This window comes from Stenella coeruleoalba, assembly GCF_951394435.1.
Source record: "Stenella coeruleoalba genome assembly, chromosome: 16".
Lineage (NCBI taxonomy): Eukaryota > Metazoa > Chordata > Mammalia > Artiodactyla > Delphinidae > Stenella > Stenella coeruleoalba.
In genome coordinates, this window is record NC_137162.1 from 62,995,755 (window position 1) to 63,022,969 (window position 27,215).

General features: G+C 40.8%; 1 protein-coding gene across 3 annotated transcripts in view; it reads right to left on the bottom strand.

Annotated features, from left to right (window-relative positions):
• Positions 1 to 527: 527 nt before the first annotated feature.
• Positions 528 to 27,215, bottom strand: part of KIFBP (kinesin family binding protein) — a 41,799-nt gene continuing 15,111 nt past the window's right edge. The window contains exons 3-7 of one of the 3 annotated variants that reach the window (XM_079899429.1): positions 18,694 to 18,773; positions 18,201 to 18,384; positions 15,567 to 15,663; positions 6,516 to 6,631; positions 528 to 2,274 (exon numbers count right to left, since the gene is read on the bottom strand). In XM_079899429.1, the coding sequence (XP_079755555.1) occupies positions 1,399 to 2,274; positions 6,516 to 6,631; positions 15,567 to 15,663; positions 18,201 to 18,384; positions 18,694 to 18,773 (1,353 nt within the window). In that variant the 3' untranslated portion in view covers positions 528 to 1,398. The remainder of the gene's footprint in view (positions 2,275 to 6,515; positions 6,632 to 15,566; positions 15,664 to 18,200; positions 18,385 to 18,693; positions 18,774 to 27,215) is intronic. The other 2 variants (XM_079899427.1, XM_079899428.1) reach the window with 2 other exon arrangements.

Here is a 27,215-nt window from a genome sequence, read left to right on the forward strand (position 1 = left end):
TGCAAAACTCCTTCCTAAGCTGGAGCCAGCCTGAGGGCCTAGCATTCTCTGGAACACTCTACCTAAGAATCTTTACTTTGCTGCCCCTTTCTGGCCGTTTAGTTCTCGGCTCATTGTCACTTTCCACCTTTTCAGCGGCCTTTCAGATCACTGTCGCACCACTTCCCATGAAACCTCGGATTCTGGTTCCTTTCTTAATAGCATTCATGACTTGAAATCCTCTTATCTATTGATCTGCTCCATGAGAATAGGATCTTGCTGATCTTGTTCATTATTGTATCCTCTAAGCCTAGAAAACCGAGAACAGTGCCCGATCCACAGGAGACATTTAATAAATATTAAATATTGAGTGAATTACACGCTGCTGTTATACTCAAAGACCTTCTTTTCCTGGCAAACTGATCTCAAAGGAAAAGCAAGGTATTTACCACACATACATACATGTTACCGAATCTTAGACTTGGCTTTGGAAGGCTTAGGACTAGGTCAACATACAAAGCTATTCTCTGTATCAAATTTTACAACTGATCTTGATTTTTGCACTGGATAGCGACTTCATTTCAATTCTGCAACCACTTAAAATGACACATACTAACTGTTATTTGCATATCTTTTCAACAGTGCTTAAAGCTTGATATACTAGGATCCTCTGAGAAACTGCAGTCAATAAAATTTTTCTGGAACATAGTAGTATTTCAAAAAGTGTATTCAATGAATGTTTTAATGTGTTCTCTCTATACAATGTTACCAAAGAAATATTCTTCTCTGGCTTCAAATAAGCTAATACCCTTTGAAGTATCGAAAATAAACCAACTCTTACAAGAAGACAAAAGAATAAATGGAAGCTTTTATTAGTGAAGCAAGTCAATTTATTATATTTCCAACATGGCCTTCTTCCTCTATAATGAAACAAACTACAATATTTTACAACATAACTTAGTTTTTTTAATATTCCAGAAGGGAAAGATTTCTTTGGGAATTTAGGAAAGCAAATATTTTGGGAAGAATAACTACAAGAAGTTATTTTTTCAACTTTAATACAGTAACAGCTTGCCCACCAGGTATATTACCCAGCATTTTTCCTTTATAATGAATCCATCAAGTATTAGCCAACAAAGAACCTACTTTTAGAAAATGAGGCAGAAAAGGTTTATATTTAAATAGGAAACGAGCAATCTAAATACCAATCACATGTCACTTTAACAAGGCAATTTATTTACATAGTTAGGTATAAATTATTGTTGATTAAGGTCCTAGCAAAAACTCAATTGGTCTATTTCAAGTTCAAACAGCACTCATCTGGCTATGAAGGTAGACATCATAATGGAATTGGGCCTGTTTGAATAAGGGGAAAAAAATCCATTAGTGCACTTTTTCTGTCATTAAAAACAAGGATTATTAAGTCAGGGACATCTTGGTTCTGAACCTCTCCATTTTTGTTGGAAGAAGACTGACCATCTCTTTGCTAAGTTCTAGTTCAACTTCTATTTCCTGGGCAGCTTCAGGGTGCTTCTCACAGTAATCAACAATAAATTTGTAATGTTCCAGTGATGTTGCCAAATTTTCTAGCTCTTTCTTGGGATCTGCAGTGATGATTTTGCCATAGAGACGGGCAACTCGAAACTTAGCTAACATGGCAGGGCGAAGAACATCTTCCCCTATATGCTCAGGAAATACTTTATTTGGGTCTCTCAGGGAGTCTAAGAAGAGCTGGTAGTACTTCAATGCTGACTTATTAAGACTATTTATTTTTTTCACGATGTGTGAATCAGGATCCCTCAGCTTGTCAGCTATGGCAATCTTCAAATCCATCATATCATAATAAGCATGTGCAACTTCAAACTGAATCTGTCTGTTGACCAACAAATAATACTGTGGATTCAGGTCCACAATTAGGGGCTCTAGCATAGCTATTCTGCGTTTATGCATCTTGCACCTTCTCTCCATGTCAGTTTCAAAGAATGCAAGCACCTTAAACAGAGCACTGTGGTCCTGGACAACTTCAATATGGTCAGTGACATAACCATCAATCTGAAAGAACTCTTTTGCCTCAAAAACATAGTGTTGACCCATTAAGAAAAGCTCTCTGGCTTCTTCAAAATCTGAAGGTCTCAAATAGCTCACTTTCTCTTCCACTGCAGAGATGGCATCACACAGTTCGCCGGTTCCAAACTGCACAGCTTTTTTCCTAACACTTTCTTCCTCATCTAGTTCTTTCTTCCTTAAACCTCTAAGTTCAGATTGTTTATCAAGATCAAGCTCCCCTATGTTGTCCTGAAAGAAAAAAATAAATTATGGTTGAGGACAGATACTGGTCTCCTGCTGTCAATACTACAGCAAACTTAAGAGTAAAGATAAGAAAACCCTCTTCCCAGCCTGGTTTAGGGAGGTGATATAATCACATGTTTTTAAACTTCTTTCTAATTATATTCCACTTATATTAAAAATGAAAGAAACTAGGAAAAAGTAAAACTGCTTATTTCCTCTTTGGGGCACTAACTCATTTATAGTTACTCTTTTTAAGGTAAGATAAATGCATATGAAAACTGTAAGAGCTGTGAAACATTATATACATCTAATACATTATTAGTAGTATTTTAACATTAGAGTAAGATTGAAATCTACATCCTAAAAATATTGTATAGCAATGCAATTAAAATTAACAACATGTTTATGCTAAGTTATTTACTGAAATATATTACAGAGAAATGCTCTAAGTCTCAAAGATACTAAAATAAAGAGAGTTAAATCTACTCATAGTTAAAGTTATCTCCCCCACCTCCTGGGACCAAAAAAAAAAAACTAAGATGGTTAAAAAAAAAAAAAAAGGCTAAGCTCATTCTCTTCTTCCTAGACAAGAAAATTAAACATCAGACCCCTCAGTGGACAGCCCCAAGGCCTTCTCTTCTTTTCATTTGAAGTTGTCTCTCTAGATCTGCATTGTTCAAAACAGTAGCCATTTGCTGCGTGTGGATGGCTATTGAGCATCTGAAATGTCCAAACTGAGATGTCATCGGTGTAAAATGATACATACCCAATTTCCAAGACTTAGTACAAAATTTAAAATAGCTCAACTCTTTAGTATTGATGACAAATAGAAATGATTATTTCTTTTTATATTCTAGGCTAAGAAATATAAATTTCACCTGCTTTTTTCCTTTTCTAGTGTAACCACTAGAAAACGTGGAATACCAGCCACATATGTAATTTTATTTCTGTTGGACAGCACTGCTCTACACAGGTGACTCCATCCATACCCACGGTTGCAACTGCCATCCATGGGAGGAGGACTCACAAATCTACAGGTACGACCTGGACCTCTTCTCAAGCTCCAGACCCATAACTACAGCTCCCCACACAACATCTTCTCTCAGAAGACTCAGACACCTGATCCTCAACATGTCCACAATGGAACTCTTACTCTTCAGCAAACACATTCCTATTCTAGTAGTAGTTTAGTGAAGGACACTCCATCGATCTGGACAGCCAGCAGTCGAGGAATCACCCTTGAGATGTTCCTCTCCTCTCCTCTCCCCTTGACCCCACACTTCCAATCCATCACCAGGTCGTTTACATTTTGCCCCCTAAATACCTCCTGAATGCATTCTTTTCCACCATCTTTTGCCACCACCCTAGACCAAGCTCCTTTCACATCTCACCTCCACTGTTCCAATGGTCTTCTAATTTCCCCCATCCACTCTTGCTTTCCCTCAATTCATTCTCCATTCTGCTACATAAGTGATGAGTCCAAAAACTCTCCAAGGCTTCCATTCATTGAAGGCCCTGCTTGTTCTATCCCATCCTTTTTTTAAAATTAATTAATTTTTGGCTGCGTTGGGTCTTCGTTGCGGTGACTTCTCTTGTTGCCGAGCATGGGCTCTAGAGCGCAGGCTCAGTTCTTGTGGCGCACAGGATTAGTTGCTCCGCGGCATGTGGGATCTTCCCGGACCAGGGCTTGCACCCGTGTTCCCTGCATTGGCAGGCGGATTCTTAACCACTGTGCCAGCAGGGAGGTCCCTGTTCTATCCCTTTCTAACTCTATCGTTTATCACATGTGCTCTCACTCTGCTCTAGCCTCACAGGCAAGCGGGGGCCACTCTTCATCACGGTGCGTGGGCCTCTCACTATCGCAACCTCTCTTGTTGCGGAGCACAGGCTCCAGATGCGCAGGCTCAGTAGTTGTGGCTCACGGGCCTAGTTGCTCCGCGGCATGTGGGATCCTCCCAGACCAGGGCTCGAACCCGTGTCCCCCTGCATTAGCAGGCAGATTCTCAACCACTGCGCCACCAGGGAAGCCCCCGCCATAGAATTTTTAAACGTGCAGCTTCAGCTCCTTGGAATGCTATGCTTTCTCATTCCCAGAGCTTCGTTCAGATGTTACTTCCTGCTACTATGACTTCTCTTATCATGTATCTCTCCTTTGTGGAACTTACTAAAATTGCACTTTCATACGAAGTAAAAAAAAAAAAAAACACCGTCTAATTTTGTTCATCATAGTACAATGACTACCATAGAGCTGGCAGAAATACTTAAATTTGTATGTTATTAAACTTGAATTAAAGAAGGCTTTTCAGGTAAACAGATCATCAAAGGATAAAGTTAAAGTAACAAAGCCAGATTAAGAAAATCTGAGTAATGTAGTAGCATGGCAACTATTTGAGTTTAAAGTAACCAGGTGATAAACTCGAGTGTCCAGTCTGGAAAACATCAACTAAAGGAAGGGTAAGAGTTAAATGACACAGGGTGTTTTTTTTTTTTTTTTTTTTTGTGTTATGTGGGCCTCTCACTGTCGTGGCCTCTCTCGTTGCGGAGCACAGGCTCCGGACATGCCGGCTCAGCGGCCATGGCTCACGGGCCCAGCCGCTCCGCGGCATGTGGGATCCTCCTGGACCAGGGCACGAACCCGTGTCCCCTGCATCGGCAGGCGGACTCTCAACCACTGCGCCACCAGGGAAGCCCGACACAGGGTGTTTTGCTTGACATAATTACTTCAAATGCAGGCCGTAAGTCTCTAAATCTTGTTTACTTAATGTGCTTCCTGGCTGCTTGTTTGTTTACATGCTTTCTAGGCTGCTTTCTGAGAAGAAAGCTGACAGATTTTCCTGGCAACTTCTCTAGACATAAAGCTCCCTAGTTTTACTCCCCACTTCCTTTCTTTTCCAAACATGCCTCATCTTTACCCTCTACCTCTGAAGTGCTCTCATCTTTGAAAGACCCATGCTTCCAGGAGTTTGTGGCTTGTTTGCTTTTATTTTGTTTAGTAGTTTCACAAGGTTCTATATTGACTAAAACTGATTATACTTTAATGCATGTAAATAGAAAAGCAGCATAACTCCTTCAGGAAAGTCTCCAATGTATCTACACTTAGTATGGTGCATCCAAATGATTTATTTTCCTCTGTAGTGGTTAGGAACTAGAATCCATTAGGTATGGATCAGTAATAACAACACCAATGATGATAGTTAACTTACTGAGGACTTGGTTATGTCTCAGGCACTTTTCTGAGCCCTTTATATACATTTAACTCTCACAGCAACACTATTAAGTACTATTATTACCCCCATCTTACTTGTGAGGAAATTGAGGCAAAGAGAAGTTAACTGCCATGAATACACAGCTACAAACTAGCAGGGCTGTTTGCAGATACGTTTATACTTATATTTTTATTAAATATATATTTACTCCATAAAGTATGTAAAGATTAGTAAGACTTCCTGCCATCAAGTTGCTTATAGTCTAAAAAGAGGAAAAGGAATAAGATAAGAATATGAATAGGGATAACAGGGATAATACAAAGTCAAGTGACTTAGGTAGGGTTCTATGGAATTTAAAGGAGGGAGAAGATATCTGTAGGGGATGAATAATTATACATTCAGTAATTTTTGAGAGGGGCTTCCCTGGTGGTGCAGTGGTTAAGAATCCACCTGCCAACGCAGGGGACACGGGTTTGATCCCTGGTCCAGGAAGATCCCACATGCCGCGGAGCAACTAAGCCCGTGCGCCACAACTACTGAGCCTGTGCTCTAGAGCCCATGAGCCACAACTACTGAAGCCCGCGTGCCACAACTACTGAAGCCCGCACACCTAGAGCCCGTGCTCCACAACAAGAGAAGCCACAGCAGTGAGAAGCCCGTGCTCCCCACAACTAGAGAAAGCCCTTGTGCAGCAACAAAGACAACGCAGCCAAAAATAAATTTAAAAAAATAATTTTTGAGAACCTGTTGTGTCTGGAGATTAGTATATGATACAAATACGATGAAGACTCCCTCTCATGGAGCTTATGCTCTATCCAAAGGGAAGTCTTGAAGGAAGACGTGTTATGTGAGATGGCCTCGATTGATGAGTAAGATTTGAAAAGGCTGAGATGGGGGAGAACAAGAAACAAATACATATGAGCATTCTGCATGCCTTGAATAATACACATGCAGTGAGCCCAATGAGCATACTCCCCATTTTAAGCTTTTACTTAACATCCTGCTATTTAAGAAAGAAAAGACCACTTTTGACTGTATTACCTGCATGGAAAGTTGGGCATTCTGCATGAGAGTCAAACAGTATTTGATCCAGCATCTTGCTATTTCCCCTTTTCTTTGGTGATAAAGCTCTGGCACATCTCCTTCAGCTTCAGTAGCTAAAATGATACATGATTTGTGTAAGTTAAGGGTCACAATTGGAATTTTCATTGTGTACTGCATTCTTTTTTGTATTACTTACCCCCCCCCCATTATAAAAGTAACAAGTCCTCACTGAAGCAGTGGGGGAAAAAAATTCCTACCACGCAGAGGTACTCACTATTATTTGCATATTTCTTTCTAGTGTTTTCTTATGTATTACCTATAGGTAAAAACTAAGGTCACCATGTATATTAAATTTTGAATACAGGCATACCTCAGAGATATTGCAGGACTGATTCCAGACCACTGTGATAAAGTGAGTTACACGAATTTTCTGTTTTCCATAGCATATAAAAGTTATGTTTGCACTATACTGTAGTCTATTAAGTGTGCAATAGCATCACGTCTTAAAAATGTACACATCTTAATTAAAAAATACTTTATTGCTAAAAAATGCTAACCATCATCTGAGGCTTCAGAGAGTCATAAACTTTTTTGCTGGTGGACAGCCCCGCCTCAGTGCTGGTGGCTGCTGACCGATCAGGGTGGTGGTTGCTGAAGGGTGGGGGGGCCGTGGCAATCTCTTAAAACAAGACAGCAGTGACGTGTGCTGTGCTGATGGACTCCTCCTTTCATGAACAATTTCTCTGTAGCGTGCAATGCTGTTTGACAGCATTTCACCCAACGCAGAACTTCTTTCAAAATTGGAGTCCATCCTCTCAAACCCTGCCACTATTTCATCAACTAAGTTTATGTACTATTCTAACTCCTTTGTTGTCATTTCAAGAATCTTCACAGCATCTTCACCAGGAGTAGATTCCATCTCAGGAAACCATTCTCTTTGCTCATCCTCATCTGTCAAAATTTTATGAGATTGCAGCATTTCAGTCACATCTTCAGGCTCGACTTTTAGTTCTCACACTATTTCTACCGCATCTGCAGTTACTTCCTCCACTGAAGTCTTAAACCCCTCAAAATCATCCCTGAGGGCTGGAGTCAGCTTCTTCCAAACTCCTGTTAATGTTGATATTTTGACCTCTTCCCATGAATCATGAATGTTCTTAATAGCATCTAGAATAGTGAATCCTTTGCAGAAGACTTTCAATTGACTTTGCCCAGATCCATCAGAGGAATCACATCTATGGCAGTGATAGCCTTATGATTTTTTTCTTCAAACAGTAAGACTTGAAAGTCGAAATTACTCCTTGATCCATGTGCTGCAGAATGGATGTTGTATTAGCAAACGTGAAAACAACATTAATTGCACTGTTATCTCCATCAGAGCTCTTGGATGACCCAGGTACATTGTCAATGAGCAGTAATCTTTTGAAAGGAATTTTTTTTTTTGAACAGTAGGTCTTAACAGTGGGCTTAAAATATTCAGTAAACCATGTTGTAAACAGATGTGTTGTCATCCAGGTTTTGTTTTTCCATTTACAAAGCACAGGTAGCATAACTAGCATAAAGCATAATTAGCACAATTCTTTCGGGCCCTAGGATTTTCAAAGTAGTAAATGAGCATTAGCTTCAAGTTAAAAGTCACCAGCTGCACTAGCCCCTAACAAAAGAGTCAGCCTGTCCTTTGAAGCTTTGAAGCCAGGCACTGACTTCTCTCTAGCTATGAAAGTCCTAGATGGCATCTCCTTCCAGTAAAAGGCTGTTTCATCCACACTGAAAATCAGTTTAGTGTAGCCACCTTCGTTAATGATCTTAGCTAGATCTTCTGGATAATTTGCTGCTTCACCTTGCACTTTTACGTTATGCAGACAGCTTCTTAAATCTCATGAACCAACCTCTGCTAGCTTCAAACTTCTCTTCGGCAGCTTTCTCGCCTCTCTCAGCCTCCACAGAAATGAAGAAAGGGCCTTTCTCTGGATTAGGTTTTGGTTTAAGGGAATGTTGTGACTTGTTTAATCTTCTATCCAGACCACTAAAACTTTCTCCATATCAGCAATAAGGCTGTTTTGCTTTCTTATCATTCATGTGTTGACTGGAGTAGCACTTTCAATTTCCTTCAAGAACTTTTCCTTTGCATTCATAACTTGGCTAACCTGCGCAAGAGGGAGTATCTTTTGGTCTATTTTGACAGGCCTTCTTCACTAAGCTTAATCATTCCTAGCTTTTGATTTAAAGTGAGAGATTTGCAACTCTTCCTTTCACTTAGAGATCACTGTAGGGTTATTAACTGACCTAATTTCAATAGTGTTGTGTTCTCAGGAAACAGGGAGGCCGGAGGAGAGGGAGGAAGACATGGGGGAACAGCCAGTCAGTGGAGTAGTCAGAACACACATTTACCAATTAAGTTCACCATCTTATATGGACACAGTTAGTGGCACCCCAAAACAATTTCTTAGACCTTAGAACAGGTATATGTGGGTGATTAATACCATTATTAATCGAATTAGATTAATAAAAGGATTGCTCATACAGGTTTTTAGAATACTTTAGGATAAGAATTCCATAATTCATGTCTACTTGGATTCTTTTTTTTCTTTTCCATTATGGTTTATTACAGGATGTTGAATACAGTTACAATAGGACCTTGCTGTTTATCCATTCTATATATAATAGATTGCATCTGCTAGTCCCAAACTCCCAATCCAACCCTCCCCAACACCATCCCCCCGGCAACCCCGAATCTATACACGGGTTCTTAAGAGGTAGCTTGTTGAAAGCAGTTTCCTCTAATGTTGAAGCACTTGCTTTTACCACCTCGCCTATGCTATGGTCTCTGTAAATGAAGAAATAGTGTTGAACAAGGTGAAGGTTAGCACAGCTCCTAATTAATCTGTCAAATTCCAATTTAGTAGAATCCAAATTGAAATGGATTTTTCATAAATTAAAAGTGGTCCTGAGTGGAAAGCACCCCCCAAAACAATGTTTGGAATGATGGGGGTGATTTAATGAAGGGTCAAATATTTCATTTTGTAATGAGTCCCACGTCCAGTTTTACCAAAATACTGTTACATCTGTGGAAGGAATTTATTTTTGCAAAGAACAATTTTTAAATTTTTCATGGTTTAAATTATTTTGGTTTTCACTAGTATTTAAAAATCCTTTGTAACATGAAGTAACATTTTCAGTCGTCATGTTAGATTTAATGCAGTATTGCCATTAATCTGTGTACTTTGCTCTGCCTTTATAATCTTCCTTTTTCCCTCAACATGGGTGTGACACAAATGCCAAGTACAGCAGGCACCGCCCAGCTCTACAGGGAAAGAATCAAGTCGCTCACCTCCCAAGCAACATGGAAGCAACATAGAAGCACAACACTGATGTAAGTCACCAGTCAGTTGGATTGTCTCCTTCAGGTGAACATTCAGTTCCATAGAAAAAGTGGTTTTTAATCCCAACAGTAAAACTTTGTACCTGGATTCTCTTATAAGGAAACAATGTATAGCTGATTCTCATTGTTCCTGGTAGTTATGTTCTATAAAGCTGCTGTGAACAGTGAATTTGGGAATGCTAAAACATCACTCCTAGGGAAAATACAGGGTTACGTTCTGATGAGCTTCTGGTCACAATATTTTCATCAACTGATCAATATATAACCTTATTTTAATGTGTTTCTGTTTAAAGATACCTTATTTAATATATAATTGACTCATTAACATTGACATTAACATTGAACTCATGGCCAATAGCACTGTAGCTTGTGCCTAAATGAAGCTTAACTAGCACAGTATTTTCTCCAGAGGGCACATCCCAGCCTTCATGTGCTTAGGAACATTAGATACCACTTCAGCACTACACTTGGGGGCCATTTTAAACAATGAAATCGCCAAAAAAATGCAAAAAAAAAAATGTGAAAAATGTGGCACTGAGTAACTTAGACCACAAAAAGGATACGTGTTTATAGTATGAGAGCTGAAACAAGAAGGTGGATCATTACCTTGTTTAACCTCAGCTGGTAATGTGCACCTCACGTGCCTCAAATCCTCTGCTGTCTGCAAATGACCACACAAGTGCCTCGAGTACTGATTTTGGGGGTTATGAGTAAATTGTGCCAAGTAGGCAAATTCAAAAATATGGAATATACAGGGCTTCCCTGGTGGCACAGTGGTTGAGAGTCTGCCTGCCCATGCAAGGGACACGGGTTCGTGCCCCAGTCCGGGAGGATCCCACATGCTGCGGAGTGGCTAGGCCCCTGAGCCATGGCCGCTGAGCCTGCGCGTCCGGAGCCTGTGCTCCGCAGTGGGAGAGCCCACAACAGTGAGAGGCCCGCGTACTGCAAAAAAAAAATAAATAAATATGGAATCTACAAATAATGAGGATTGAGTATTTTGGAACCTGCACTTACATATGAAGTCCTTGATCTTTCCTTTTCAGAAATAGCTTATGGATCTGGGTAACTGACTTAAGGTTTGGAAGCAAAAGTTACTGGATTGTATACCTTACTAAAATGTGCTCAGAGGTCCTGGTGGACATATTACTGATCTTATTTATTTTTTTGAATGTTTATTTTATATTGGAGTATAGTTAATTAACAAGATTGTGTTAGTTTCAGGTGCACAGCAGAGTGATTCAGTTATACATAGGATATACTTGTATCCTTTTTCAAATTCTTTTCCCATTTAGGTTATTAGATTTTTTTTTTAAATCCATCCTATGACAAAGGCTTTACTAACAACTTTCCATACAGTTAGTCAAAAAATAAAAAAAAAAAAAGCATAGCAGACAGTATCTCACACACTAGAAACCAACATGACAAGAGCCCCTTCTCAACACTGTAAAAAAACAAAACAAAACCAAAAAACCCAAAACTGAGAACTTAGTTTTGGTGGGGGACAGAACTTTGGTCCCCTACCAAATGAACTGAAATATCCCAGTAGAGAATCAAACCAAAGTGGTAAGATGGGGATAGGGGGTGGGTGTCAGATTTTTAAATAACTGCTTTTGTGACAAACGAGCTGGAAAAGACAGGTTTGGGCTAGGCTGCGTCCCTTACTATAACTATCAGGTTATTACAGACTGTTGAGCAGAGTTCCCTGTGCTACCGAGTAGGTCCTCTTTAATTTTTAAAAAAATATTTATTTGGCTGCATTGGGTCTTAGTTGTGGCACATGGGATCTTCATTGTAGCCTGCAGGATCTCTTGTTGCGGTGCACAGGGCTGCTTTCTAGTTGTGGCGGGCGGGCTCTAGAGCAAACAGGCTTAGTTGCCCCATGGCATGCCCCATGGCATGTTGGATCTTAGTTCCCGAACAAGGGATCGAACCTGCACCCCCTGCATTAGAAGGCAGCTTAACCACTGGAGCACTAGGGAAGTCCCTGTAGGTAAATCTCTTTTAAATATAGCAGTGTATGATATTTGTCTTTCTCCATCTGACTGACTTCACTTAGCATGATAATCTCCAGGTCAATCCATGTTGCTGCAAATGGCATTATTTCATTCTTTTTAATGGCTGGGTAATATTCCATTGTATATATGTACCACATCTTCTTTATCCATTCATCTGTTGATGAACATTTAGGGTGCTTCCATGTCTTTGCTACTGTAAACAGCACTGCAGTGAACACTGGGGTGCATGTATCCTTTTGAACCATGATTTTCTCTGGAGATATGCCCAGGAGTGGGATTGCTGGGTCACAGGGTAGCTCTATTTTTAGTTCCTTAAACTTCCATACTGTGCTCCACAGTGGCTGCACCAATTTACATTCCCACCTACAGTGTAGGAGGTTTCCCTTTTCTCCACACCCTCTCCAGGATTTTTTATTTGTAGACTTTTTGATGATGGCCATTCTGACTGGTGTGAGGTGATACCTCATTGTAGTTTTGATTTGCATTTCTAATACTTAGCAATGCTGAGCATCTTTTCATGTGCCTGTTGGCTATCTGTATGTCTTCTTTGGAGAAATGTCTGTTTACGTCTTCTGGGTTGTTTTTTTCTGTTGTTGAGCCACATGAGCTGTTTGTAAATTTTGGAGATTAATCCCTTGTCTGTGGTGTCATTTGCAAACGTTTTCTCTCATTCTGTGGGTTGTCTTTTTGTTTATGCTTTCATTTGCTGTGCAAAGCTTTTGAGTTTAATTAGGTCCCATTTGTTTTTTTTATTTCCATTACCCAAGGATTTGGATTGAAAAAGATCTTGCAGTAATTTATGTCAAAAGTGTTCTGCCTGTATTTTCCTCTAAGAGTTTTATAGTATCCAATCTTATTTAGGTCTTTAATCCATTTTCAGTTTTAAATTTTTTTTTATTGGAATACAGTTGCTTTACAATGTTGTTAGTTTCTTGCTGTACAGCAAAGGGAATCAGTCATATGTATAATATATATCCATTCTTAGATTTCCTTCCCATTTAGGTCACCACAGAGCACTGAGTAGAGTTCCCTGTGCTATACAGTGGGTTCTCATTAGTTAGCTACTTGAAGCATTTTAAAAGTCTTAGTATTGGACAGATGAATGGATAAAGAAGAGGTGCATATATACAATGGAATATTACCCAGCCATTAAAAAGAATGAAATAATGCTATTTGCAGCAACATGGATGGACCTGGAGATTATCATACTAAGTGAAGGAAGTCAGATGGAGAAAGACAAATATCATATAATACAGCTTAAAAAATGATACAGGGCTTCCCTAGTGGCACAGTGGTTAAGAGTCCGCCTGCCGATGCAGGGAACACGGGTTCGTGCCCTGGTCTGGGAAGATCCCACATGCTGCGAAGCGGCTGGGCCCGTGAGCCATGGCTGCTGGGCCTGCGCGTCCGGAGCCTGTGCTCTGCAACAGGAGAGGCCACAACAGTGAGAGGCCCGTGTACCGCAAAAAAAAAAAAAAAAAAAAGATACAAATGAACTTATTTACAAAACATAAACAGACTCACAGAGAAGGAACTTATGGTTATGGGGGGGCGGGGAGGGTGACATTGGGAGTGACATGTACACACTGATATTTAAAACAGGTTAACTACAAGGACAGGGAACTCTGCTCAATACTCTGTAACAACCTAAATGGGAAAAGAATTTGAATAAAGGATACATATATATGTATAACTGAATCACTTTGCTGTACGCCTGAAACTAACATAACATTGTTAATCAACTATATTCCAATATAAAATAAAATTTTAAGGGACGTCCTGGCAGTCCAGTGGTTAAGACTCCGTACTTCCAACACAAGAGGCATGGGTTTGATCCCTGATTGGGGAACGAAGATCCCACTTGCTGTGCAGTGTGGCCAAAAAAATTAAAAAAAAACAAAGTTCCAAAAAGCAAAATTTGAATTTGCCATGTGCTGCCCATTATTTACATAGCATTTACACTGTATTTGGTATTATAAGTATACTCTAGAGATGATTTAATGCATACAAGAGGATGTGCATTGGTTATATGCAAATACTATGACATTTTATATAAGGGACTGTAGCATCCATAGATTTTTGGTATCCATGGTGGCCCTGGAACCAATCTCCCATGGATACCAAGGGATGACTGTACCAGAAGTAGAACTGCTAGATCATACATAGCTCTATTTTTAATTTCTTGAGGAACCTCCAAACAGTTTTTCATAGTGGCTACATCAATTTACAATCCTACCACAGTGCACATGGGTCCCCTTTTCTCCACATCTTGACCAACACTTGTTATTTCTTGTCTTTTTGATAATAGTCAATCTAATAGGCGTGAGGTGATAGCTCATTGTGGTTTTGATGTGCTCAAATGTTAACTGTGATTTATAAAACCAAATGAAACACTATAAACTAGATACTTGGACATATCACATATTGTACTCCATCCAAAAATGTATAACGTGAATATTAGTGTAAAGAAACAGCGAACACCAATTGGAAAAATCTATGAAATAACTGGCCTATATATTTTCAAAAATATCTGTGATGAAAGGCTGAGGAACTGTTCCAGATTAAAGATGACTAAAGAGATGTGACAACTACTGTGGAGAATAGTATGGAGGTTCCTTAAAAAACTAAATACAGAAACTACCATATGATCCTGCAACCCCACTCCTGGGCATATATCCAGAGAAAACCATAATTCGAAATGATGCATGCACCTCAGTGTTCATTGCAGCACTACTTACAGTAGCCAGGACATGGAAGCAACCTAAACGTCCATCAACAGAAAAACGGATAAAAAAGATGTGGTACATGTATACAACGGAGTATTACTCAGACATAAAAGAACGAAATAATGCCATTTGCAGCAACATGGGTGGACCTAGAGATCGTTGTACTGAGCAAAGTAAGTCAAAGAGAAATATCATGATGTTGCTTAGACGTGGAATGTGGAATCTAAGAAAATGGTACAAATGAACTTACTTACAAAACAGAAATAGCATTACAGATGTAGAAAATTTACAAATTTACAGTTACTGGGGGGTAAGGAGGGGGTGGGATGAATTAGGAGATTAGGATTGACATAGACACACTACTACATATAAAACAGATTAACTAATAAGGACCTACTGTATAGCACAGGGAACTCAATACTCTAATGCCCTATATGGGAAAAAAATCTAAGAGAGTGGATATATGTATAACTGACTGACTTTGCTCTACAGCAGAAACATAACATTGTATATCAACTATATTCCAATAAAAATTTTAAAAAGAGATGTGACAACTAAATACAACCTTGAACTGGATACTCTGGTACTAGAGAAATTGCTATAAAGGACATTACAGGGACAGCTACTAAATATGAATTATAGATAAAAGAATTGTATAACAATTATATTTCCTGTTCTATAATATAAGAAAATACTCTTATTTTTAGGAAAAACACTGAAGTATTAGGGGGTAAAGGAACCTAATGTATGCAATCTTCTCTCAAATGGTTCAGAAAGAAAAAATGTGACTACAAATGAGGCAAATACTAAAAACTGGTAAATTTAGAAGGGCGTATGGTAGTTCTTTGTTCTGTTCTTGAATTTTCTAAAGTTTAACATGATTTTAAAATAAAAATTTTAAAAAGCTATGTAATTAAACACGCACACCTAAACTTACTGTCTTCTGTGGTTCGGATCTTTCCAGTTTGACCAAAAATGACATTAGCAGCTGATAAACAGTGCCTGGCCTCCATAAAGCATTGCTGTTGAGGAAATAAACAAGAATAAAGTCTTAACAAAATCAGGTAGAAACCACTACTAAGGAGACCCTGTATAGTAACTAAACAAGAAGGTATATAAGATATATTTTAGTATTATCTGGTTGAAAAAACTACCTTAAAGATTAAAATAACAATACCCCCAAACTCTTAATCCAAACTGGCTGAAAAACAACTGCTGATTGACTACTGAAGGAGAGCTAACTTTTAATCAGCATACAAGAATGGCTATCATCCTAGACTCAGTACCTCACAGTCCTTTTAGGTGCAGGCTAAGTAGCCAAAGTTCCACACATGATCAATTTTTAGACCATTTACATTCTGTCAGAGGACTTGAAGATTTAATCTTTCTTAGGTTTAGAGATCCCTTTTACATCCTACCATTCAAAGGCAAACAGGATAAATTTTGATAGAGATTCCTGTCTTCTAAAATCTTTGGAATTTACAATACGAGGCTTCCCACCAAGTTCTGAAGTCAGCAGATTTCCACAGATGAACTCTATGGAACTGCTTTACCAACACAGTTAAAGACCTCATAATCCAAACTGGGGCACAGTAAACTTCTCAAACACTTTGAGAACATCTCCTTGTTACTTTAACGCTTTACATTTGTCATGTAAGTCACAGGACTACTCAGCAGAATTACCACATCCAACTTTTAGTTGGAAGCCACCCTCATTAAGTATGTCTACTTCATATTAGTAACACTGATTTTTGCTAAGAGGATTTTTAATGGTTGACTACGACTTTAAAATCTCAGCATTAAATGTATCTCCCCATTATTGCAAATTCAGAAGCCATCTTGAGAACAGCTGGGCACCATGTGTAGTATTAGCCCAGCAGTATTTATAGATCAAAATGTTGGTGTTAAACCTCAAACCAAAAGAAAGTTACAGCTTACGTAAAGAAGTTTTAATTGTTGCTCTATAATCCCTTACTCATCATTATCACTTCAGCTTTGTCCAGATTGGCTATCTGAAAGCAACCACTGTTAGAAAACAGTGAGTGCCCTGTGCCCTCTAGGTGGCTGGTAAATGTGGGACTTCACCTGCAAGGCAGGGACTCACTAAGTAGCAAAACCTCATGGAACCAGATGAAGATGATAGTGATATAAATGACAATTGCATTTTTTAAAAACATGGATCAAATCTCTTTTTGCAGTATAACTTATCTAGTTATAACACAACTTATAAAACATTTTGGTAAAAAAATAAAAGCACAGAGTGGGGAGGTACTCATGAAATTTACTGCATGCTCAGCATAAGCAGTGCTTAACAACTTAAAATTTTTAATTACACTTTAATATCTAGATATCTTAGTACTGTTAGAATCCATGGAGTTTTAAATGTTAATTAAAATTACAGTGAATATGTAATTTTAAAGTTGCTAAACAAAACAAAGGGCCTCTGGAAGCTATTTTTAAAAAAAAACCATAAAAAGGTGCCACAAGCAGAAGCACCAGGTAACACTTTGATGATGATCACAATGAAATGGATTCATGAGATTTAGATTTAACTGAATGCTCTGATATAGATGCAGTAGCGTTACTTACACGCTTGATCTTAGACCAAAGTCCTAGAAGCGATGCTGCAGTCACCACAGCCCTTTCTCTCCTGTTAATAGCTTTTCTGAATGAAATTCCATGGGACAATACTTTAAACATAGGGCGCATTTATAGAACCAGCACTAGCAAAAAAAACTTAGAAAGGATAAAGGCCCAGTAAGGATACAGCAGCAGGTAAACAGAGATCTAAGAAGAAACTCTGATAAGCAAAGAATTACTAAAAGTTCAGAGAGGCTTGTGAATTAGAAATACAAATAAAAGTAATTTCTATCACTGAGATACCTAATTGAGAATTAATAGAAAATCTGGCTGGGAAAGGTGGCTTTAAAGTGTTTTAGCATTAAAAATTCTCTTAAGGACTAAAAAATTTAAAAGGTCAATTAAGAATATACCAACATGATTCTGAATTCTGAAAGCAACTAAGAAGCTCAAATTTGTCCCTGTGTAATACTCCAGAAAAAGTATAACGACCTGGAACTCAGAAATTAAGCAGAGATATTCCCAACATAGAAAAAGTACTATGAAGGAGTTAATTCTAAAGAATAACTGAAATGCATCACATGCTTTTATCAAAGCCCACATTTAACAGTCAACTTCCTCAGACAAATTCTCATAGTCACTGCATAAAGATAGTTAAGCCTACAAGATAAAATCTGCAATTTAAAATAACATCTCACTAAAATAGAGATAGCCTGTCTGTATCAAAAAAGAACTGGTCTTAGTCAACGTAGGACATGATAAAATTATGATAAAATTATTTTAAGATTCAAAAGGATTACTGCAACAAAAAGCTACAGACTTTAGTACACTGACAAACTGGGCTGCATTTTTCTATCCAGTTTACATCATAAAATACAAGCTACCTGTTTTTAAAAGATGACGTTTTCAAGGTACTTTTGGTTCTATTTTTATACACACTATTGGTAACTCTGTTAGATAACTACTTTGAGAAGCTTACCTTATTGATGTAAAATTGTGACAAGGTAGCAGCATTAATAGCCCACTCCATAGGATGGTAGGCATTGTGCTCAAGCTGGCGTTTTAGGGTACTATGGCAATAATGGGCAGCCTTCTCAAACATTTCCATGTGCTGGTAGACTTGAGCCAGGTAATACAGGTTATGAGTATAAACCTTCTCAAATCTATGAAGGAAAAAACATTTGTGTAACGATTTACAATTTGTAAGGAACTTTCAAATATACTGATCCTCCCACCAACCCCTTCAGTTGGGTATGACTTGTATCTATTTGACAGATAAGGAAACTGAGCCCCAGATTTGAACAGGGTAACTTATCTAGGAAGTGGCAAATGAAGGTTTTAATCCATGCCAGAATCCACATTCTATAACCTTTGAGTGCCTTGAAAAAGAAAGCACTGTGCTTTTTTTGAGCAATCATCTCAAATACTCTATGTGGAAATACCTGTGAGGGCTGATTTCTAGACCTACTCACCTTTTTGATCTTTCTTGTTCAGCAAGTTTCTCTTCTTCAGGAAGAAAATGCTCCGTAGGATCAAGAGGAGGACTCCCAATCTGTAATTAAAGCAAAACAAAACTCTAAAATTTTACTGTAAACATCAAGCGCCCTCCTCTGGAGGAAAAGGAGAAATAAAATTTAAAAAAATTTTTAATTTTTACTTCAGTTTTTACTAGTTCACTTTCATATTATCCAAGAAGTAATTTTCTTAACCATAAAATCAGAGTCAAACAAATAAAAGGAGACTTCCCTACAAGCTCACACCTGACAAAATTTTAACTGCTGTTGCAGGTGAACTTCAAATACACACACACACAAAAGTCTACCATTTTGCTTTTAGAGATGTATAATTCTTTAAGTATTTTAAGTCTTAATTTTGTCTGGTAAAGAAAAGCTCTTTTGAAAACCTACATAAGCATGACAAAACCCAAAAATGTATACATCCTGAGAGCAATACTGTTCTAAACTGACCACTTTAGTACACTGGCAAACTGGGCTGCATTTTTCTATCCAGTTTATGTCATAAAATACAAGCTACCTGTTCTTAAAAGATGACACTTTCAGGATGACATCTGAAAAATCAAAGTTTTTTTGTTTTTGTTTTTTTTGCTGTACGCGGGCCTCTCACTGTTGTGGCCTCTCCCGTTGCGGAGCACAGGCTCCGGACGCGCAGGCTCAGCGGCCATGGCTCACGGGCCTAGCTGCTCCGCGGCATGTGGGATCTTCCCAGACCAGGGCACAAACCCGTGTCCCCTGCTTCGGCAGGCGGACTCTCAACCACTCAGCCACCAGGGAAGCCCAATCAAAGTTTTTAATATTCTAATATTCTCAAGGGCACAAAACATGATATACAGATTATACCCTTTCAATACAGGGGCGATTCCATTGTTTATTGCCTTAGGCAAGTCACCCCATCTCTTGTGCTTATGTTTCCTCATCTATAAAATAAGGATGGGACTTCCCTGGTGGCGCAGTGGTTAAGAATCTGCCTGCCGGGACTTCCCCGGTGGTCCAGCAGTAAAGAATCTGCCTTCCAATGCAGGGGACACGGGTTCGATCCCTGATCGCATAACTAAGATCTCACATGCTGCGGGGCAACTAAGCCTGTGTGCGGCAACTAGAGAGAAGCCTGCGTGCCACTACTAAAACCCTACGCAGCCAAAAAAAAAAAAGAATCTGCCTGTCTGCCAATGCAGGGGACTCGGGTTCGATCCCTGACCCGGGAAGATCCCACATGCCGCGGAGCAACTAAGCCCGTGAGCCACAACTACAGAGTCTGTGCTCTAGAGCCCGCGAGCCACAACTACCTGAAACCCACGCGCCTAGAGCCCATGCTCCACAACAGGAGAAGCTACCACAATGAGAAGCCCACACACCCGAACTAAGAGTAGCCCCTGCTCGCCGCAAGTTGTGTATATCACATATAATCCCATCTGAGGTCTTCCAAAAAAGCAGAACTACTTAACCACTGCCTCAACCACTGCCTCATTCTACTTCTGTGAGGATAGGATCCTCAACTTTAAACTGAATTCACTAAACTCCAAATAGCAGCCATGGTTTCCATTAAAAAAAAAAAATGTGACCTTACATTCTGGACGCAAACACTAAAAGCATCACAACTTCGGGGACTTCCCTGGTGGTCCAGTGAGTAAGACTCAGAGCTCCCAAGGCAGGGGACCCGGATTTGATCTCTGGTCGGTGAACTAGATCCCACGTGCATGGTGCAACTAAGAGTCCACATGCTGCAACTAAGAAGTCCGCATGCTGCAGTGAAGATCCCACCTGCCGCAACTAAGGCCCAGCGCAGACAAAAAAAAAAAAAGGACACCACAACTTGGGTCCCTAGAATTCACAAAAAGTAAAAATGACTAAGCCAGGAAGCAAGGCACAAGGCAAACACAATAGATAAACTGTTCTTCAAAGATCTCCTTAAGAAGTTTGAGGGCTGTTTTGTATGCTTAGCCCTATCTTGATGAGGGAAATTAATCAATGTATTTTTTATGTACATACTTCACTGTTATGACCATCACACTTCATCCTGTAACACTAACAGTCAAAATAGTCTCCTCTCTTAACTAAAATATAGGTATAATTAAGTACAAAGAGTTTTGCTATGTGTTTTATGTTTCCATAATAATACCAGGTTTATTTGGCTGCATTGGGTCTTTATTGCTGCACGCAGGCTTTTTCTAGTTGTGGTGAGCGGGCGCTACTCTTCGTTGCAGTGTGCAAGCTTCTCATTGCGGTGCACGGGCTCTAGGCGCACAGGCTAGAGTAGTTGTGGCACGCGGGCTCAGCACTTGTGGCTCGCGGGCTCTAGAGCACAGGCTCAGTGGTTGTGGCACACAGGCTTCGTTGCTCCGCAGCATGTGGGATCTTCCCGGGCCAGGGATCAAACCCGTGTCCCCTGCATTGGCAGGCAGGTTCTTAAGCACTGCACCACCAGGGAAGTCCCTTTATACCAGTTTTTAATGAAATATTATAGGTGTTCGGTCTCTTCACATTTTAAACTAACAATTTCATGAGTAAGAGTGTGAGCCTAAAGTCACGAAAGGCAACTAACATCTCAGTCTGGCTTTGTGGTGTTCTGCTCCTCTTAGCACTTTAGGAGGAAAGTTAAAACGCCAAGGTAGAGGATCCATGACTTTTAAAATTCTGCAATTTGGGGATATACTTCTCAGAAAAAAAGTATTAAGGGCTATAAACACATATTCTAAATGTACATTCTAATCCAATCAAAAAATGGGCAGGAGACCTAAATAGACATTTCTCCAAAGAAGAAATACAAATGGCCAACAGGTACATGAAAAGATGCTCAACATCGCTAATTATTAGAGAAATGTAAATCAAAACTACAATGAGGTATCACCTCACACTGGTTAGAATGGCCATCATCAAAAAAATCTACAAACAACAAATGCTGGAGAGGGTATGGAGAAAAGGGAACCCTCCTACACTGTTGGTGGGAATGCAAATTGGTACAGCCACTATGGAGAACAGTATGGAGATTCCTTAAAAAACTAAAAATAGAGCTACCATATGATCCAGCAATCCCATTCCTGGGCATATATCTGGAGAAAACCATAATTCAAAAGGATACATGCACCCCAGTGTTCACTGCAGCACTATTTACAATAGCCAAGACATGGAAGCAACCTAAATGTCCATCAACAGATTAATGGATAAAGAAGAGGTGGTACATATATACAATGGAATACTACTCAGCCATAGAAAGAGAATGAAATAATGTCACTAGAGCAAGATGGATGCAACTAGAGATTACCATACTAAGTGAAGTAAGTCAGAAAGAGAAAGACAAATACCATATGATATCACTTACATGTGGAATCTAAAACATGGCACAAATTAACCTACCTACAAAACAGAAACAGACTCAGACATAGAGAACAGACTTGTGGTTGCCAAGGGGGGTGGGGAGGGAGAGGGATGGACTGGGAGTTTGGGATTGGTAGATGCAAACTATTGCATTTAGAATGGATAAACAAGAAGGTCCTAATGTATAGCACAGGGAAATACATTCAATATCCTGTGATAAACCATAATGGAAAAGAATATTAAAAGAATATTAAAAGAATGTATATATGTGTATAACTGAGTCACTTTGCTGTACAGCAGATTGGCACAACTGTAAATTAACTATACTTCAATAAGAGGAAGGGAGGGAGGGAGGAAGAAAGAAAGGAAGGAAGGAAGGAAGGGAGGAAGGGAGGAAGGGAGGGAGGGAGGGAAAAGAAAAGAAAGAAAAAAGGAAAGGAAAGAAAAAAGAAAAATAAAATAGATAACCAACAAGGACCTACTGTATAGCACAGGGAACTCTGCTCAACATTCTGTAATAACCTAAATGGGAAAAGAATTTGAAAAAGAATACATACTTGTATAACTGAATCACTTTGCTGTACACCTGAAACTAACACAACATTGTAAATCAATGATACTCCAGTATAAAATAAAAATTAGGGACTTCCCTAGTGGTCCAGTGGTTAAGACTCTGCACTTCCAATGCAGGGGGCCCGGGTTCAGTCCCTGGTCAGGGAACTAGATCCTGCATGCTGCAACTAAAGATCCCACACATGCCATAACTAAGACCCGGCACAGCCAAATAAATAAATAAATGTTAAAAAATATATATTTTTTTAATAAATAAAAATTAAAAAAAAAACTAGGGACTTCCCTGGTGGCGCAGTGGTTAAGAATCCGCCTGCCAAGGCAGGGGACACAGGTTCGATCCCTGGTCTGGGAAGATCCCACATGCCACGGAGCAACTAAGCCTGTGCACCACAACTACTGAGCCTGCGCTCTAGAGCCTACGAGCTAAGCCCACGCCCCACAACTACTGAAGCCCGCACGCCTAGAGCCCATGCTTCACAATGAGAAGCCACCGCAATGAGAAGCCCGGGCACCACAACGAAGAATAGCCCCTGCTCACCGCAACTAAAGAAAGCCCGTACGCATCAACTAGAGAAAGACCCAACGCAACCAAAAAAAAAAAAAAAACCTAAAAGTACATTTTAAAATTTCTTGTGGGTGTAATTAACATGTTGATTTGCTCCAATCTTTCTCCTCCAGGGGAAGCTTGTCATGCGTCAGGACCATATTTTATTCATATTTGATTCCCCTGCATTATGCATAGTACCTGGCACAAAGTAAAAACAATAAATGTCTAGTGAATTAAACCGACAAAGCAAATAGGAACGCTTAGTCTATGCATTCTGCTTACAGCACATTTCTTTTATCTGCCATCATTATTTTGGTACAGATATGGAGTCCTCGCTACACTACACAGTTCTTAAAGGAGCACTTCATACTTGTGTTTTAGACTAAGTCCAACTACTAAGGGAGGCAGTAGGATATAGTGGTTAAAAGTGTGTGGTGTGGAGTCAGACCACGTTAACAATAGGTTGTAACCCCAGCTTTGCCACTTACTGGTGTGTGGACTTGGGCAAGTCATGTAATCTCTTGTGCATGTGTTCCCTCATCTATAAAATAATAAAAATATCTACCTCTTGGGCTTCCCTGGTGGCGCAGTGGTTGAGAGTCTGCCTGCTGATGCAGGGGACACGGGTTCGTGCCCCGGTCTGGGAGGAACCCACATGCCACGGAGCGGCTGGGCCTGTGAGCCATGGCCATTGAGCCTGTGCGTCCGGAGCCTGTGCTCCGCAACAGGTGAGGCCACAACAGTGAGAGGCCCGCATACAGGAAAAAAAAAAAAAATCTACCTCTTAAGTTGTCGTGAGAATTAAATGAGTTAAAATTTGTAAATCACCTGTAACAGTGTCCACAAGTGCTACTATAAATGTTTGTTAAATAAATAAAGTATCAATAAGTGGGAATACATCAAACATTTAAAAAAAAACTTCTGCACAGCAAAGGAAACCATCAACAAAATGAAAAGGCAACCTATCAAACGGAAGAAAATATGTGCAAATCATATATGCAATAAGGGGTTAATATCCAAAATATATAAAGAACTCATTCAACTCAATAGCCAAAAAAAAAAAGAAATCTGATTAGAACATGGGCAAAAGATCTGAATTTTTCCAAAGGAGACATACAGATGGCCAACACACACATGAAAGCGCGCTCAACATCACTAATCATCAGGGAAATGCAAATCAAAACCACAATGAAATATTATCTCATACCTGTTAGAATGGCTATTATTAAAAACACAAGAAATAACAAGTGTTGACAAGGATGTGGAGAAAAGAGAACCCTGCTGCACTGTTGGTTGGAATGCAAATTGGTGCCACCACTATAGAAAACAACTGGAGGTTCCTCAAAAAATTAAAAATAGGGCTTCCCTAGTGGCGCAGTGGTTGGGAGTCCACCTGCCGATGCAGGGGACACGGGTTAGTGCCCCGGTCCGGGAAGATCCCACATGCCGCAGAGCGGCTAGGCCTGTGAGCCATGGCCGCTGAGCCTGTGCGTCCGGAGCCTGTGCTCCGCAGCGGGAGAGGCCACAGCAGTGAGAGGCCCGCGTACCGCAAAAAAAAAAATTAAAAATAGAACTACCATGTGATCCAGCAATTCCACTTCTGTTTATTTATCCAAGGGAAACAAAAACACTAACTTGAAAAGTTATCTGCACCCCATGTTCACTGCAACATTTACAATAGCCAAACATGGAAACAACTTAGTGTCTGTCAGTGGATGAATGGATAAAGAAAATGTGTATACACACACACACACACAATGGAGCATCATTCAGCCATTAAAAAAAAGAAGAAGAGGGCTTCCCTGGTGGCACAGTGGTTGAGAGTCCGCCTGCCGACGCAGGGGACACGGGTTCGTGCCCCGGTCCGGGAAGATCCCACATGCCGCGGAGTGGCTGGGCCCGTGAGCCATGGCCGCTGAGCCTGTGCGTCTGGAGCGGCTGGGCCCGTGAGCCATGGCCTCTGAGCCTGCGCGTCCGCAGCCTGTACTCCGCAACAGGAGAGGCCACAACAGTGAGAGGCCCGCATACCGCCCCCCCAAAAAAAAGAACGAGGAAGAAGGTGGCCTTCTCCCCCTCCCCAATTTTGATTATAAAACTGTAGCCCACTACGTTCTCAGGGTACAGCACTCCCTTGCTCACCTGCTTGTAAGCCTCACAAGTGTCCTATTCTAATAAATCACTTCTATCACTTTGCCTCTCGATGGATTCTTTCTGCCCTGAGACATAAAAAAGTGGAGGTTCTTGGAGGCTCCCCCTACCCCAGACGCATTTCTGCGGTTTCAGCTTGGGGACATTGAGGGAGGGAGCCCTGCTGAACGCAGGCAGGGATGGCTGGCCTGTGGAGGTTGGTGAGTCATCCAGCCGCGTTGAGGAAACAATCAAGCAATCACACGTGCAACATCTCTACTGAGGGCCTGAAGGCCGCAGGGAAAAGTGGAAAGACCTATGGACTGAAGGCTAGGAGGCTTTGGGGGGCATCGCTTGCCCTCTCAGAGCCCGTTTTCTCCCAAGAAGCAGGGCTTGGAAGTGCTGAGAGCACCAGATGCCCAGCCTGGGCAGGTCCCTCCAGGACCAGGAACACAGCACCAAGGGGACAACCCATAGTCCTGTCACATCTGAAACTATCACAGCTTTAGGCAGGAGTGTCCAGGCCCAAATGAGGGTTTGTGCGGGCAGGTGCGACGAGAGCTGAGCCCTGAAGGAAGGGACGGGCGTGTCGGAGTCGGAGTGCTACAATGGCAGAAAGGAGAGCAAGGCATCATCGGTGGGGGGAGGGCTGGAAAGGAGGGGCGGCTCAGCCTCAACACCAAGGGCCTGGAGAGGAAAGTGAGAAGAGTAACCCTAGCTGAAGAAACTACTGAAAGAAGCACGGATGGAGACATGAGTCTGGAAAAATAGGCTGAGGCCGGCCAGGCGGCCCACGCAAGCCCTCAATTCCCGGTGAGAACTGTGGGCTTGGCCCGCGGGCGTGTGGAACCACCGGCTGTGCTTTCACAGGGCAGCGTTGGGAGGCAACGGGTAGAACGCACGGTGTTTAATTTTCTCAGCTTAACTGTAACAAATCACCACACTGTTGGTGGCTGCTGTAACGAACTGCCCAAAACTTGGTGGCTTAAAATGACCCAAATGTGTCCCCTTATAGTTCTATAGGCTAAAAGTCTGACATGGGTCTCACCGGGCTGAAACTAAGGTGTTGGCAGGGCTGCCTTTCTTTCTGGAAACTCCAGAGGAGAATCTGCTCCCTTACCTTTTCCGGCTTCTGCATTCCTCGGCTTGGGGCCCTTTAGTCCATCTTCAAAGCCAGCAAAGGCAAACCGCACCTTCTCACACCACATCACCCTGAACTTTCCTTCTGCCTCTGGCTTCCATTTTTAAAGACGCTTGTGATTACATGGGTCCCACCTGGATAATCCAGGCCACTCCCTCTTTTAAGATCACCTGATTAGCAGCATTAATTCCATCTGCAACCTTAATTGCCCTTGGCCATGTAAGGTAACAGGTTCCAAGGATTAGGATGATTAGGACAGAGACATCTTGGGGAGGCCATTATTCTGCCTGCCATACTGGGCTAGTTAGTTGGAACTCCTTGCAAGCAAACAACAACAAAAAAAAGCAAAAACAAAAGCGGAAAGGAGAGGGAGAGGGAGGAGAAGGAGAAGAAAAGAAATATATTGGCTTAAATAACTGAGGCCTGTGTCTTTCTTCACTTCTTGGATCTACTTTCCTCTCTTGGTTTTCAGGCACCTCCTTCTATGAACAGGACCCCGCATCACCAGGCTTACATCCTGCCAGCTTAGCAGCATGGCAGTCCCCTCTCCCAGTACTTTAGCACAACCCAGGATGATGAGCATTGACTCTGATTCACCCAGCTTCCTTCCAAGACTGTCCCTGGGCCAACTACTCTGGCCTAGGAGAGAACTTTCACTGGCCAGGCATGAATTTCATATGCACCGTTGGAGCTGAAACAGGGGAAGCCCCACCAAACCACATGGACAGAGACTTGGGGGTCGGTGGTTCCTTAAAGGAAAACTGGTAGACTGCT